At 48.7% G+C, this 16,574-nt stretch overlaps 1 protein-coding gene across 3 annotated transcripts; it reads right to left on the reverse strand.

Moving 5' to 3' along the window:
- Positions 1 to 268: 268 nt before the first annotated feature.
- Positions 269 to 16,305, reverse strand: LOC308578313 (U4/U6 small nuclear ribonucleoprotein Prp4-like). 3 transcript variants are annotated; one of them, XM_081178592.1, is made up of 14 exons: positions 16,255 to 16,305; positions 14,677 to 14,854; positions 9,413 to 9,599; positions 9,223 to 9,310; positions 8,954 to 9,033; positions 8,633 to 8,726; positions 8,093 to 8,187; positions 7,568 to 7,626; positions 6,593 to 6,716; positions 4,339 to 4,428; positions 3,620 to 3,742; positions 1,823 to 1,930; positions 1,299 to 1,417; positions 269 to 882 (listed from the first exon to the last, which is right to left on the reverse strand). In XM_081178592.1, the coding sequence occupies exons 1-14, from the start codon at positions 16,276 to 16,278 to the stop codon at positions 689 to 691; spliced, it is 1,563 nt and encodes a 520-aa protein (XP_081034718.1). In that variant the 5' UTR covers positions 16,279 to 16,305; the 3' UTR covers positions 269 to 688. The 3 variants fall into 3 exon arrangements, with proteins under 3 accessions (XP_081034718.1, XP_081034717.1, XP_081034719.1); XM_081178591.1 differs by having other exon boundaries at positions 16,246 to 16,302; XM_081178593.1 differs by lacking the exon at positions 16,255 to 16,305 and adding an exon at positions 16,047 to 16,232.
- Positions 16,306 to 16,574: the final 269 nt, after the last annotated feature.

Raw genomic sequence — 16,574 nt, forward strand, 5'->3', positions numbered from 1 at the left:
GAAACATGGTTTGTGGAGGGTTGTGGCCAGGGGAGAGTCCTGAGGGCCAGGCAGGGAAGCCTGGAGGGCCACATCTGGCTTAGGGGGCCTGTGGTTTCACCATTCCTGGGCTAATGATCCTTAAGGTCCCTACCAACTTTATGATTCTATGAATGCAGGAGTGATAATAGGAAAGCTGAGCACTGATGGGTGGGGCAGGGGAGGCACCCCATCACCAGAGGCTGTTTGGCTCAAGAAATGTGTCAAAAACGCAACCCACACAGGCGTCACCATTTTCAAGCAGCCACTCTGCTTTAATGTTAGGGTGTCGTTTTTCAAGAAAAGTCTCTGTCCGAGTGAGAAGAAGCTGTGACCCCACTCCAAAATAACAACCAGAACAACCCACCCTACCATCTCTGTTAGCACCCTGGGTATTCCTAAAGGTTGGTAGTGCTGGATCAATGCAAGCCAATTCCACAGGGAAGGGAGAGGAGAGTACACAACTAAAGCAAAATGCAATAGGAAAGGCATTCTCAAACTCAGCTTGGCCTGACCAGAGGGTGTGTGCATGTGTTAGGAGGAGGCAGTATCCCAGAAGTGCATCAAACCATGCCCTGATCTGCAGCGGAGGCCCAGGGAGTCACAGCAGGCTGCCTTCCTTGGCTGCGGGAGCTGGGCAGGGCCAATCCGGCAGAAATGCTCCTTCCGCCTACTCTGCCATCCAAAGCTTGAAAGTCCTGTCATAAGAGCATGTGGCGATCAGCTGCCCGTCCAGGGAGATGTCCAAGCCCATGACTTTGCCCTCGTGTCCTGCCAAGGTTTTCAGCGGGGATGAGCCTGGGTGCGTCCAGACCTTGGCTGTGTTGTCGTAAGATCCAGTAAGCAGGAAGTTGCCATGATTTGCTGGGTGGCGGAAAGAGAAAAATAACAGGAAGTGGGGAGGAGGACTAAGGAGGTAATATAGAGATTTACCACTTACAGCAGGGGTGAGGAACTACAACTCCCATCGTCCATGACCATTAGCTATGCTGGCTGGGGCTGATGGGAGTCCAACAACTTCCAGAGTGCTACCAGTTTCCCCAAAACCTTACCCAAAAGCCAACCATAAGCAGGGAACGGGGGATGCAGGAAGAGGGAGGGTGAGTGACAGAGCATACAGGCTATTCTCAAGAGCCAGTGTATTTGGGGAGGGTGGGGAGCGGTATATATCCAAGTCTTGGGAATCTATGTTGCACATGGAAACCACAGACAAGGTACTTTTCAACCCATTATATATCCTCAGTTTCTGGGAAAAGGCATTAGCAGCTACAGAGACTTACGTTCAAACTTCACTCTGGTCACCAGGTTCTGATGGGCAGGGATGGTGTAGATGCACTTTCTCTGGCGGAGATCCCACACTTTACAGGTGTTGTCGCCGCTTTCAGTGGCAATGTGGTACCTATGAGAAGTACGGAAGAGGAGGAATTCGGGTTTGCGTGCAAGGGGGTTGTTCCCAGTTTCAGCCCTATTCATAATCCTACATGATTATGAAAAAGCTTTAATAAAATATATTGGAGGAGGGGGGAAGGCTATGTACCCATCATACATTTAAAGCACACGGCTTCTGCCAAAGAATCCTGGGAACTGTAGTTTACTAAGGGCATAGGGAATTATAAGCTCTGTGAGGGGGAAACTAAAATTCCCAGGGTGATTTGGGGTGGGAAATGTGCTTTGAATGTATAGTGTGCATGCAGACCAAATTAGTTCCATTAATTTCAATTAATCTACTCCAAGCAGAAGTTAGTTGTCTGTGTGTCAATATTAAGACCTGCACCCCAAGAGGGGAAGGCAAATTGGTTCTTACCCGTTAGGGGAAAAGTTGATCCCATAGATCTCCTTGAGATGACCCTCCAAAAACATGATACAACGCCCTGTGCGCAGATCCCACACGCGGCCAAATGCATCAAGGCCACTGAAAGGAAGAGAAAAACGTCAAACAATCTCTTTCTCACACAACCCCCTTCCCATGCTTCCACTCTGAATAAGAGGCATCACTTAAAGCCATCTTTGGATCTTCTTTCCTCTTTAGTTGTCACCTAGGCTGGATGCCTCTTAACATCACTAAACAGGAGCCAAAGGAGCTTCTGCGAACCACAGTTGTTAAATTGGAGCAAAGCCTTTCTGCAATGCAGCTCGGATTGCCTCCCATGTTACTACCACCTCCTGTCTGCAGTTCAGCGGCGTAGCGTGAGTTGTCAGCACCCGGGGCAAGGCAAGTAATTTGCGCCCCCTAACCTGGGGCAAAGCAAGTAATTTGCGCCCCCCTAACCCCTAACCTGCCGCGTCAGGTGATCTGAGGCGAGTTGCCGCTGGCGCTGCCGCCCAAACCACGCCGCTTGCCCGGAGGAGGAGGAGGGCAGAGAGGCGAGGAAAATGCAACATGGCCCAGCAGCTGCAGCAGCAGCAGCGGAGGCGGGGCTGTGAGTAGGGGCTGCCTGGCGCGTCCTCCGCGGCCCTGACGAGCGGGGACCACGACGAGCGCTGAGAGCCGCTGCCTGCCGGACGCCTTCAGCCCGGGCGCGCGCACAGCTCGTCGGTTCCACGAGACATGGGGCTCTGCTACAGCCTGCGCCGGAGGCTCTTCGGCGACTCCGGAGGTGGCGAGCGCGCCCCCCCAGATGTTGCGCCCGGTGCGGCCGGCCCCCCTGGCACCCCCCACGCTACGCCACTGCTGCAGTTCCAAGGTTTTGCAAGCAGGACCCAGATCTGACCTACCTGGCAAATCACATGTAGGAAAGTCTAATTAGCACACTTTGTTTGCATAGATTTAGAATATTTATTATGCACTTAAATCAAAAAGTTATCTAAGAGGAGTACAAAAACTGAACGTGAAACATAGCTAAAATCTACAGAACAATTAAAAAGCAAATATACCTAAAAGCCATTGGCATTATAAACACGCATAAAAATAAGTAGAACTTTAAAAACAAAGTAACTAAATTATGCACTTGGGTAGGCTTTTCAAGCCAAAAAAAAAAAAAAAGGATTCAGCAGGTGCCTACAACTATATAGCTTGCTTAATGTCAATAGGCAGGGAGTTCCAAAGCATAGTTACATGACAATGAAGGATCGACTCAATTACAAACAAGCTAAAGCAAGAGCTGCCCAGATCAGAATTTGCAAATTAAGAACAATGATGGGGCAAATCTTAATATTGCCCTAAAAAGTTGAAACTTTTATTTTAATGAGCAGTATAAACTCAGGAATACAGTCAAGCTATTAGGAACAAAGGAAGTTTCCTAGAAATGAGTCAGAACATTGGTCCATCTAATTCAGTAGTGTCTACACTGACTGGCAGCTGCTCTCCAGGATTATAGATAGGAAGATAACCATTGGGGATTGAAGCTGTGACTTTCTCCACGCAGAGCAGACGCTCTTATCGAAGCTATGGCCCCTCCCTCATTAGAATTTCCACCCTGTGACTTTTTAGCTCCAGGAGTGAAGACTTGAGTGGGATCTTCTGAAGGTAGAATCCCAACCAGTTCTCTCTCTTTTCTGGCATTTTAGAACTAGCAAGAATGAGCATCATTACTGACTGGCTGATACTTGCTCAGTGACACCCCCAGGGAGGGTTAGGACTTGCACATGCATGTAGATTTACCCAGTGGCAGAAAGGGAGCCGTCAACATGGAAGGTGATGTCGTAAACTCCTTTGCTGTGCCCCTCCTGGTGCAAGATTTCCTCCTGAGCCTCCAGGTCCCACAGGCGCCAAGAGTGGTCATAGCTGCAGGGGGGGAGGTGGAGAAGAGACAAAGACTCAAGTGAATATCTCACAAGGCCCCAACAGGTCCCCCCCCCCCGAAGTTCAAGCAGGTGGCTGGATTGTCTATCCTGATCTCCACTACAAGCTAAGACCATGGAATTAATCTAATCTGCCCCTGGCCCCCACAAACTTAGACGATCAGCCAACTGATACAGGGATATGTGTAGCATTTAGGACACATAATTCAATTCTCTGCTCAGTATTGGGATCTTCAACTGCAGCTTCCTCCCATTCTGACCTCTCACTTTCCAGTCTTGTGTAATGAGTGCTGGGCTGAGTGGAAAGAAGTAACATATCACAAGGGGATGACAACAACTGTTTTTCTATCGAGGGCAGAATTATTTCGAAGGTAACCCATGGTGGTGGCATTGCCAGTGGTGGTGAGACTACTAACAATGGAAGGAACTCTCTTTTCTTCCTTTTCTTTCTGCTGCTCTCTGCTCTTCCTCTTTCTCCATCACATCATTTCCCTATTTATTCACCTCCTTGCTACCCACAAGAAATTAGACCAGGTGCCATGTGTGGCCCTTTGGGCAGCACCCCCTCCTCTGACTTACCAGGTGGTGCCCAGAAACCTGCCAGAGGGATGCCATGCCACCCGGGCTACTCTCGCTGTGTGTCCCTCGATGTCAGCCACTGGTTCATCACTGAAAGAAACACAACATCTCACGGCAAATTCTTGATGATGCTGACTGTCCCATAAGAGAGACTAAAATAAAGAGGGAGCAATACAGAATAGGAGAAAGGGAAAGGTGCGATGGGTGGATCCAGCTGGCTGGCTGGAGGACAGAGGGGGGGGGGTGTGTACAGAAACTAATCTGCTGTGTGAAGGTAAAATTTACAGTAGTTACTCCACCCACCACTGGTAAGTGACCCCCCTGAAGGGTGCCCAGAAGAGAAAAATGTTTCAGTTGTTATTGAAAGATTCACAGACTAGCTTGGCTTTATCCAATGACTTTATTAACAGCTTAGTCATAGTATACTACTGTATAAGATTTGTACACTGCTTGCTGCCTTTCAAGCCTAAAATATGTTGTGACGGGGCTTTGCAAAACTAGTTCACAAGTAAACAAACAATGCTGTCTCTGACTGGCTGCAAAAATACACAGGCAGCTTGGGATGCTTCATGTAGGCTACTCCCCATTGTTCCCAGGGCTGCAAAGTACAAATATTAAAGTAATCAAAGGGCATTCGAAACAGAAGGGAAAACCCTGCCTGCCCAAGCAGAGCAGTTGTGGCTCAGTGGTAGACACACTCTGCAGGCAAAAGAATCCCAGATTCAATCCCTGGTGTCTCCAAGTACGGCTGGGAAATCCTCCCACCTGAAACTGTGGAGAGCCACTGCCTGTTAGAGCAGACAACAGTGGCCTTGAGAGGCAATTAGTCTGGCTTGCTATAAAGCAGCTTCCTATGGGGTTGTATTCAATTCAGTTCATTTCAGAGTAGACCCAGTGAAATTAATGCATGTCCATGCATTTCAATGGGTCTACAACCCTGTGTTCCAAAAGAAAGCAACTGGATAGTGAACCAGTAACCTCATTGGCAGGAGGAAGTCCTAATACTTCCTCAAGTATAAGAGCTACTAGACCAGCTCCACTTACTGTAGCTGCTCTCTTCAGTTTGATTGAGCCCCCTTGTTGCTGGAATGATCCAGTCCTGTACACGCAACCCTGACTTTCTTAAACAAAAGGTGAAGGAACTCAGGGAACTCCAGAAGGAAGCCTAGCCCAGTGGGGTTTGAATTTGACATCAATATAACAAGCCACAGAATGGCCCCAGAACAACATGTTTTAAAGCTCTTCTACTTGTTCCTTTTGCGGCCGTGTCTTTACCTGCCCCATGTTATACAAGATGTCAGGGGTGGGGCAGGTGTGGCTTGGCAAAAATGGCCCCATGGGCCATATCAGGTTCCCTGCCAGGCCCAGTCAGGCCCATGGGCCACAGGTCCCTTACTGTTGCATAAGAGGGTCTCGAGTTCAACAGGTGGGAAAAAATCTATCACTAAATATGAGTTTGAGCAAAAGATTCCTGCATTGCAGGGGGTTGGATTCAATGACCCTTGTGGTCCCTTCCAACTTGACAATTCTATGATTCTATGATTCTATGACCTCACAGGCACCCAAGACTGAGAGAAGGAGTGCGAATTTACCACCACTGATGCTTCGGCCCACAGCAACAGTATCTGACAGAAATAAACCTCTTCCCTGAGGCCCAATTAAAGAATCTGCTCTCTCTCTGTTTCCTTGGATAACGCACTGACAGAATCAACTGCCTTCCCCAAGAGTCACAGTGCCTTGACTGTTGGAACAAATGCAGCCTATCTGGGGACATAGCAAGACAAGAGGTGTAAAAAGTAAGACAAGTATGACATGGGGGAGAAGTGGGAACCCCCCACCTCACAGTTTGGGCCAGGGGGCACAACCAATAAGCCAAGCAAACTCGTGTCTCTATAAAGGTTTAGAAACAGTAACACAGAAAAGAAGCCTCATTATAAGGAGAGAGGAGCACTGCTGGATCAGGCCCCCAAAAGCACCCACAGCAAAATAACTCTGGGAACTATAGTTCACCCTCACAGGACTATAATTCCCAGCACTTGTAACAAACTACAGCTCCCAGGATTCTTTGGGGGGAGCCATGTGCTTTAAAAGTATGGTGTGGTCATGCCCCTGCCTCAATCACTTGTGTTAGTGTTTTGTTTGTTGCAGAAGGAGGTTAAGCAGGAAGCCATTCTTTAATATTTTTCTCTACCACCCGCAGCAGCCAATAAAATAAGGAAGGGAAGGCAACTGATTTTCCTGGGCCCAGGCGTACCTTTCAAGACTCCAGAGTTTGACAGAGCCATCTGCTGCGCATGAAGCCAGGTTGACGTCCTTCTTGTCCAGGAAGATGGTTGCCTTTGGGTGAAAGACAATGGCTCCAACGTTGGTGTTGTGCCCTTGGGAACAGACGAGACAGACAGACAGTTTGAGAGCCAGCCAATTTTAAGCTTGCTTCCTCTGTCTGAGTCTGGGCCTCTTCCTATTGCTCCGAAGAGACTCTTTGACTGGGAATCACTCCAAATTTAGTTTTTGTGCTAAAGCCGGGGTGGGGAACCTTGGCCCTGTAAGCCAAATGTGGCTCTCAAGGCCTTCCACTTTGGTCCTTGGCACTCTCCCCACACTAATTCACTCTTTCCCCTCAGGCCACACACTTCACTCTCCCTGCTTCACGCCCTTCTTGAGTGTCTTCTGCTGCATGCCAATAGTGGGAGGGGCCAAAAGCAAAAGAAGGTGGAGCAACAAATGCAGCTTTTCCCTTTGTATAGTAGGCTACCTGCCTTCACACTCCCATTTCTAGTCTCCTTCCAGGCCTGATCAGAATTCAAGGCCACATTCCACCCAAGTAAAAACACTAAAGGAGGGTGCCAAGCAGGGTTGGTGCAGTTTGAAGAGAGCCCCAAGGGCCAGAGAGGCTGTGAGGGCCACATGTGGCCCACGGGTCTGACGTTCCCATGCTCTGAATTAGTCAGCAGCTAAGCAGTGGACCTATAGGATATGACTCCCAACACTGATTATTAGAGTCAAGGCTGTCTTCCAGAAAGGAATGCCATCTCACCCAAGCCCAAGGGGGACAAACAAATAAAGGAAGAAGTTTGCACAGCACCACTCTCAAAATTCATAGCCTCCCACCCATGTAGCCTTATGCTCCTAATCAGCCATATACTGTAATTGCTCCAGTCATTTGAGGGAAGATAAGAGAAAAGCAGGCTGCTTTGGCAATGGGTGCGGTGGGAGTCAGATACTATACCTCGCAAAGTGCAGATGAGATTACAATCCGGCACTGACCACAGTTTACAGAGGCCACTCCTGGGAGAGAAAAGGCAGAAGGAAAACTGACTGGCATTTTATTTTATCTTAAAATGTTTTCTATCCCTTGTCTTTCTGTTTTACAAACAAAACCAATCAAACAAAAGCAATCAAGGAAGCTAAGAGAGTAAAAAAAAAACCAAACACATATAAAAACCAAGCAAAATTCAGTTGCAAGATAACAAGTCTAAAAACAAAACAGAAGATAGCAAGTCTAAAAACAACCTTCAACAAAATGATAAAATGCACCCACAGAACTATCACATTCTAAAAACTACTCCCACAATAGCCTTCCAGAACTTGCTAATTACAGGGCGTTGGACAAGATGACTTTCGGGATCCTTTCCAGCTCTACAATTTTATGATTCTATGACTGCTCCCAACAGCTCAGGCAGCCTCTCCTGTGCACTATAGGAGAACTTAGCAGGATTGGGAGGGACATAATGAAAAGCAGAACAAAGTTTACCAGCAAGCTGTAGCCAGGAGCTTGGAGTTGGGGCTGAAGTTGCAATAGGAGATAGGGCGGTCGTCTCCAATTTGGCTGCAGAAATTATTCAAAGACTGAAAGAAAAACAACAAAAAAAGATAATATTTTGCCACCAGAGGAAATGAAGGGCTCAATAAAATGAGATGGCGCTGAGATGGTAAAGAAAAGAGATGACGTTTCCTGCCCAGGCTGCTCCCCCACCTCACCCCCAGTAGTGTTTCCTACTGAGCTGAATTGTGGGACCCATTTAGTGCAATGTTATGTGCTCTGAACTGGCAGCTGAATTCCAAGCAACCAGCAGAGATCTTTCCTTGTCCAGGAGATGGAGATGCCAGGGAGTCAACCTGGGATCATCCACATGCAAAGCATTTGATCTACCATTGAATTATGCTGAGGAGGAGCAGAGGCACAGAAGCCTTCTGCAAGCTCATTTGAACCTCAGCATCTCGGGGGCCTTCTGGGCTGCAGCAGCCCAGTGCCCAGAACTTTTAAGTCATAGCAGAGATGGGTCCCACTTACCCTTAGAGATTTGTGCAGCTCCTGTTTCTGGGAAGTCCGTGTGGCCTCAGGGACCTCCTTGAGCAGCCGGGCTTCCTCCAATCGATTCATTGCCCTGTGAAGGGAACAAAAATTAATGCAACCAGGTCTTGCCCATATTCAACCCTTGCAGAGGCCTACAAGTTGTAATGGTGACAATTCTTCTGCCACGTGCCATCTGTCTTTTGAGGTGGGTTTGAAATCCCCCATTTCTCAACCATCACCACCACTCTAGTTAGGGACAATAGATATACAAGGCCTCATCAATGTTTGCGTTAGCATTTCTCAATCCCAGCCCCTTACCGAGGGAGGGAGTAGTTGGCGATCCACAGTCTGGCCGTCTTCAAGGTATTTGGTCCTTCGTGGTACCAGGTTTGCTGATACTAAGAGAAATGAAACATTAAAGGGGTGGGTATCTCTTGTGAGACTTGGGTACTATAGTGGGCACACATTTATAGCTAAGGGGAAAGGTCGGAGCTCAGTGGGAAAGTGTGAGCTCCCAGGGTTTGTGAAGACTCCCATTTGAAACCCCAGAGCTGCTGTCACTCATAACACACTTTAAAATTTATTACCTCCTCTTTTGATTTCTTGGACTTCTCATCTTCTTTTTGGGTCTTCTTCAATGCGTCTGTGCCAACCACAGACAGAATGTTACGTAGCCTGTTGAGAAATAAAGTGAAGATTAACTTGCCTTTGTTTATATGAGTCACATCAATGAACTGGAAAAGGAAGTGAGAGCAAGTCAATTTCATCCTCTCTCACCTCTCCCTCCTTTCTGCAGGGCCCTCTCCAAAAAGTGTGATGGGCTTCCCGAGGGCTCGTAAGCAGGCCTTGACCTCAGAGTCATCTGTGGAAACATTGATTTGCCTGGCACGCTTCCGGCGCTCAAACTCTGCCAGGACCTCTGCCTGGCGCTCGCTGATGTGCTCTTCCAAGTCAAAAACTTCACCTGATCATAGTAGAAAGCCAAAGGTTATAGGAAATACAACCCCAACAGGACCCTACAAAGCCTCAACACTTGACCCTCACTTCAAAAGTTTGCTTCATTCCAATGAAGCCACATTCAAAGAGCAACAATATGTGGTATATGCTGTGTCACCTCTCTCTGCTCCTTGAGTGTCCAGGTCAAAGCTTATGTTATCAGTGAGGCCTGTGGCTTAAGACTTTGACGGCTGCTGTTGCTGCTTGTGTGAGTGCTGGGAAGACCGCTCCCTCTCCTGCCAACTCCATCTGGCCTAGGGGGCGGGGCCTGCACTACCATTACAGTTTAGAGGACTGAGCAGCTACCGGCAGCAATGGACAAAATAGTTTTAAATGTTTTAATTGCTTTTAATTTGCAGCACCTTAAATGGGGGTTGTTGTTTTTTATAATATTATATTATTTCATTATCTGCAGCAAATGTTAAAGATGTTTATATATATTTTAAGTTGTTTTAAAGGTGTTTTTATTGTTTACTTTGTTGTACCACCGTGAATGGTGGTTTTTATCTATGTATTTTTGTTTGTTCCGTCTTGTTTTGGTTTTGGGGTTGGACATTTGAGTGGGGTGGGGACTGGTTTTGTTTGGGCATAATTGTTTTGGTTGTTTTGTTTTCTATTTTGTAAATGGAGGTTAGTATGAGGCTTGGGATTGCTACCGTGGAGGGGCGAGGGAGGTATGGCGGTGGGGGCAGATGTTATAGGCGAAGGGGATCGAGATACGGATATGCTCGTACCCCTTCCAATCTGCGCCCCATCCCGAGAGACAAGGGTAGGGTGAGCAAGGATTACTCACCTCCTTCACTGGTGTTGTGCAATGCCAGGTCTATAGGCAACAAAACCACTACCCTGCGAGATTTCTTTACCTCGCAGGGAGTCGACCTGGCTTGTGTGACGGAGACCTGGGTGCGCGAAGGGGTAACTGTTACCTTACGAGAGATTGCACCCCCGGGTTTCTCCGTCCTCCACCAGTCACGGACTGTGGGCCGCGGGGGAGGGGTGGCAGTATTAATCCGGGAAGATTGTTCTTTCAGGGCTCTACCACCGCCATCGATCCCCGGCATTGAATGTGTTGGTCTAGTGTGGGGCTCCGAGGAGAGCTTGGCTGTCTGGCTGGTGTACCGGCTACCTAACGCACCAGCAGCCACCCTGTCAGGCCTGCTGGAGGCGGTGGCCGGCTGGGCCTTGGAGTTCCCTAACCTATTGGTATTGGGAGACTTCAACTTCCATGCTGATGCCACTCCCTCCTCACTGGCTCTGGACCTGGTGTCTTCCATGGCGACAGTAGGGCTCTCCCAGTTTGTTTCGGGCCCCACACATCAAGCAGGCCACACGCTGGATTTGATCTTTGGCGCCGGTATAGATGTGATCATGTCTCCTTCGATGAAGGTGCCATGGTCTGATCACTATGCTCTGAAAGCCAGGATTGACTTTCCACCCCCACCCTGCTTAGGTGGCGAGCCGATTTGGGCTCGCCCGCAGAGGCTGATGGACCCGGATAGATTCCGTCAAGCCTTGCGGGACCTTGCTCCCCCGGCGACTCATTGACTGAGCTTGTTGAGGGCTGGAATACCCAGCTCCTGGCAGCCATCAATGAGATCACACCTAAGCGCCCTCTGCGACCCCGCAGAAACCGGGCTCCCTGGTTTACCGAGGAGCTTCGGAAAATGAAGCGGGACCTCAGACGGCTAGAGCGAGTATGGCGGGGTGCCCGTGACAGAGCCTCAAGAACATCTTATAGGGTTTTTATGAAAACCTATGAGATGGCAGTGAAGGCCGCTAAGAAGTCTTACTTCTCGGCCTCCATTGCATCCGCTAGCTCTCGCCCGGCGCAATTATTTAGTATAATTCGGTCTCTTAACGTCCCTTGAAGGACAGCCAAATTTAAATAACAATCTGACACACAGCTGTGAGGCATTTGCGAGCTTTTTTGCGGAGAAGGTCCTGTTGCTCCGCCATGACCTCCCTGCCAATTTGGATACAATAAAGGAACTGGAGGCCCCTCGACTGTGCTCGGGTCCAGTATTGGACCACTTTGACCGGATATCTCCAGCCGATGTGGACAGATTCCTCCAAGCTGGAAAGCCCACCACCTGTCCTCTTGACCCGTGCCCGTCATGGCTGATTAGAGCGTGTCCAGACGAGGTGCGGGGCCCCCTGGGGGATATCATCAATTTGTCCCAGGGGAACAAATTATTCCCAGGGGAACTGAAGGAGGCGGTGGTGCGTCCGCTCTTAAAGAAAACATCATTAGATCCCTCAGATCTATCCAATTACCGCCCAGTCTCGAATCTTCCATTCCTGGGTAAGGTGATTGAGAGAGCGGTTGCTGAACAGCTTGGTAGGTTTCTGGATGAAACATCTGCTCTGGATCCATTCCAGTCCGGCTTCCGGGCTGGTCATGGGACCGAGACGGCTCTGGTCGTCCTAACAGATGATCTCCACAGGCAGCTGGATCGAGGCAGGTCGGGGCTGCTGATTCTTCTAGATCTGTCAGCAGCCTTTGACATGGTCGATCACGAACTCCTGGACCACCGCCTTGCCGACGTGGGGATCCAGGGCACAGTCCTTCAATGGCTGCGCTCGTTTCTCTCTGGTCGGGGACAGAGGGTGGCGCTTGGGGGGGAATTGTCATCACGCCACTCCTTGGTGTGTGGAGTGCCTCAGGGTGCAATTCTCTCCCCGATGCTTTTTAACATCTTTATGCGCCCCCTCGCCCAGCTTGTCCGGAGTTTTGGGCTGGGTTGCCATCAGTATGCTGATGACACCCAACTCTATCTGTTGATGGATGGCCATCCTGACTCGGCCCCAGACACACTGACCAGATGTCTGGAAGCTGTGGCTGGATGGTTACGTGGGAGCCGGTTGAAGTTAAATCCTTCGAAGACAGAGGTCCTCTGGCTGGGGCGGGACGATATGGGATCGAGGGGGCAACTCCCATCTCTTGCGGGGGTGCAATTAGTGCCAGCACCGGCCGTTAAGAGTTTGGGTGTAATCTTCGATACCTCCCTCTCTATGGAGGCGCAGATTACAGCTATAACAAAGGCGGCATTTTTTCATCTCCGCCAAGCTAAGCAGTTGGCACCTTATCTCTCTCGTCCTGACCTAGCCACTGTGATCCATGCGACGGTCACCTCCAGACTGGATTATTGTAACTCGCTCTACGTGGGGCTGCCCTTGAGACTGACCCAGAAACTCCAGCGGGTGCAGAATGCCGCGGCGAGACTCCTTATGGGGTCTTCGCTGCGAGAGCACATTCATCCGGTACTATACCAGCTGCACTGGCTCCCGGTGGAGTACAGGATCAGGTTTAAGGTGCTGGTTTTAACCTTTAAAGCCCTATACGGCCTAGGACCCTCGTACCTACGGGACCGCCTCTCCTGGTATGCCCCACAGAGAAACCTACGGTCTGCAAATAATAACATCCTCAAGGTCCCAGGCCTCAGAGAGGTTAGGCTGGCCTCAACTAGAGCCAGGGCCTTCTCGGCTGCGGCTCCAAACTGGTGGAACGCTCTGTCCCAAGAGACTAGGGCCCTGCGGGACCTGACATCTTTCCGCAGGGCCTGCAAGACAGAGTTGTTCCGCCAGGCCTTTGGTCAGGGCACAGCCTGACTCCCTCCTCTGGCAACCTGCACAGAATTTTGCTTAATTGGTTGCCATCAATTCGATTTAATTAATTTTCATAATGAAATATTTTTAGATTGTGTGACTATTTGACTGATTATTTGATTGTTGTTAGCCGCCCTGAGACCGGCTTCGGCTGGGGAGGGTGGGATATAAATAAAATTTATTATTATTATTATCCCTCTTTTCAGCCAAAACTGGCTCCCCAAATGGCTTAAAATCAACATTCATACAAAGGCAAAATGTAATTAATGTTTTGCTGGGGGGGGGGGGTAAGAGAGCACAATCTCTTATGGCCACTGGAAGTACACATTTTTATATCCAGAGGGAACAAATAGGATCTGCAGATGCGCAGGAGCTAGCCAACAAGCATTTGTTCCCCTGAAACGAAACCTACCCACATTGATCTGCTGCCACCTGTGACACTCCTTCTCATCTAGTGTTTTGCTTTTTGCTACCCCTATCTAGATTTAAATTATAAAGACCTCAGGGCAGGGATTTGTCTCTTGCTTGCTTTCTCCTGTAAAGAACTACAGTGGTACCTCATGTTGCGAACCGTCCCCCTTACAAATTCTTCGGGTTACGCGCTCCACTAACCCGAAAGTAGATGCCCCTCATTGTGAACTTTGTCCCGGGATGCGAGCAGAAACCACGCTCCGGTGGTGCGGCAGCAGCGGGAGGTGCCATTAGCGGAAGCGCACTTCATGTTACGAGCGGTTTCCGGTTACGAACGGACCTCTGGAACGGGTTAGGTTTGTAACTGGAGGTACCACTGTATGTATAACTGATAGCATCCCTGGGATAAAGATAGCCTGGTCACATTTATCCATGGGCTGATTACTATAACGCACTGTACTTGGGGCTGCCTTTGAAGATTGCTTGGAAACTACAGTTAAAGCAAATAAATGGGACTGGTCATATGGAACCTATTTTGCCTGTCCTAAAGAGATACACTGGATTAAAGTTCATTGCCAAGCTCAAGCCAAAGTGCAGATTTTGACCTACAAAGCCCCAAATGGGTTGGGGCCAGGCTAGTTGAAAGATTACCTGTTCCCACATGAACCCACCCAAACATTAAGATATATTCTAGGTCCTACCACCCTTGGAAGTATGGTGGACAATGACACAGGCTTCTTAGTTGTGGCATTCTGTCAGCACCAAGTGAATGTCTTCTTTGTTTGCATGTGGTTTTATGTCAGCATCTCGTTTAATCTCATTATGCTGTGTAATGCTTTAGTGTGATTTGTTTTAAAGGACTTCCTGATTTAATTGTAATTTTAGTATTGAACTGAGAACTTCTCTGAGAGCATTTGCTGAAAATGGCCTGCTTGCAAGCATTCTAAACAAATTATCAGCCCCACTAAGCAGTTCTTCCCTCCATCCTTTTCCTTCCATCTCCCAGTCAGCTCACTACCATCTCTTACCACTGGTGATATTGATGTTGCCAGCCTCAATAGCTGCTTTGACTGCATCCTTGCCCATCAACCCAGACTCCCCTTTGAGGAGACGCTCTTGCTCTTTCTCCTCTAAGCTCCCATAGAAAATTGGGGCTTTCTTGGCTGGAGGAGCATCCCCTTGATCTGAAGCCTTTGTTTTTGAACCCTGCAAGAAGGAAACTCAGCAGTAGCCTACATGGAGAAGGAAGAGAGCAAATTTGGATTTTCCCCCACCTGCTGTCATGGGCTGGCTTGATGCAGAGAACTGGGGAAGAAGGCTCAGAGCCAGGGGGGCAGCGATGCATGGTCAGAGGGAGAAGAGGCAACAGGCTTTAGTGAGCAGGAAGAGACATGGGGCAGAGAGCAGTCCAGACTGAGGCAGAAGAGGAGGCTGGAGAGGAATGGAGCCAAAAGGCAGTAACCAGCTCCCCTCCCCCTATACTCCTGACTCATGACATCTGCGCACATCTGACAGCCCCCACCCCATCAAACAGTACATGAGACAATTTTGTTTTGAATCCCAGCATACTGTTAATCATTAAGGCTAAAACCCTAAGCCCACCTCTGTGGGAGTCAGCACTACTGAACTCAATAGGACTTTCTTGTGAGTTGACATTGTTAAGGATTATACTGTTTGGTAATATATTTATTACAGTGACTAACATAAAATATTCCACAGGAACAGTCCTGTTAGTCCATGAGTATCATGGTACAGTGGTACCTCAGGTTACAGACGCTTCAGGTTACAGACGCTTCAGGTTACAGACTCCGCTAACCCAGACCTAGTACCTCGGGTTAAGAACTTTGCTTCAGGGTGAGAACAGAAATCACACGGCGGGAGCAGGAGGCCCTATTAGCTAAAGTGGTACCTCAGGTTAAGAACAGTTTCAGGTTAAGAACGGACCTCCAGAACGAATTAAGTTCTTAACCCAAGGTACCACTGTACTTTAAAAGCAAAGGAAATCCATGTCTTGCTCTGAGTAGGCCCAATAAAACTAATGGGCTTGAATTGGTTATGTTTATTCATTTCAGTGGGTCTGCTCCGTGTAGAGATAGCACTGGATACAATCCTAACATATATATATATATATTTATTCTGGCATAAACTTTCATGGACTACAAGTCCACTCTAATAGGTGGTTTTGAAACAACAACGTTTGTTAGTCTTTAAGGTGGCAAAGAATGCCTTGTTGTTTTAATGCAGCAGAAATATTAGAACTCTTAAAGCATAACATTTTGCCTTTTGTGGCAGAAGCTGAAGCGTTGAGTTGCACCCAACTCAGCTCAACTGAAAGAGGAGAGCCACTGAAATTAACAGCCGCAAGCGAGTCATATTCATTAATTCAAATGAGTCCAACCTTGAATTGAGCTTTAGTTGGATACAATCCGTTACGCTCTAAAAACTTTTACTACCGACGTGAGGTTACGTTAGTCACTGCAGTAAATAAGTAGACACTGGTGTCTTTCAAACAGATTTTTCATTTTATCATTTCTATGAAAAGATACACGTTTTTTAAACAAAGAAACCACATTCTATCCCAGTTTCAAACCCCCTGCCTTATTCACCGCGGCGATCCGCGACGCAGCCATGGCGCTTTCCCGACCCCTGCTCTCAGACCGGGGCTCTGTAGTGGGGGAATCACACGCAACGGGCTCCCCACAAACACTTCCGGCACAGCGGCTTCCCCCGCCCTTGCAGAGCGCCACAGCCAATGATGCCTTTCCATTCCATCCCGGAGAGTGGGCCGCTCTAGCTTCCCTGGAGCTCCATGGTTATGCGGAGCGAGAGCTTCCGGGTTGCTGGCTGGCGACGTGGGGCGTGGTGGGATCGAGCCTCTGGCGTCGGCGTCTGAACTAGAGGTGCAGGTGAAGAAAAGAGCGGGGAG

The sequence above is a fragment of the Podarcis bocagei genome (assembly GCF_964188305.1).
Source record: "Podarcis bocagei genome assembly, chromosome: W".
Taxonomy (NCBI): Eukaryota; Metazoa; Chordata; class Lepidosauria; order Squamata; family Lacertidae; genus Podarcis; species Podarcis bocagei.

Coding starts and splice junctions, on each gene's coding strand:
- LOC308578313 (XM_081178591.1), bottom strand. CDS start 16,278: ATGGCTGCGTCGCGGATCGCCGCGGTGAATAAG. Junction 8,727..8,953: donor GCCAACTACTCCCTCCCTCG/GTAAGGGGCTGG, acceptor TTCCCTTCACAG/GGCAATGAATCGATTGGAGG. Junction 7,627..8,092: donor CTCCTGGCTACAGCTTGCTG/GTAAACTTTGTT, acceptor TTTCTCTCCCAG/GAGTGGCCTCTGTAAACTGT.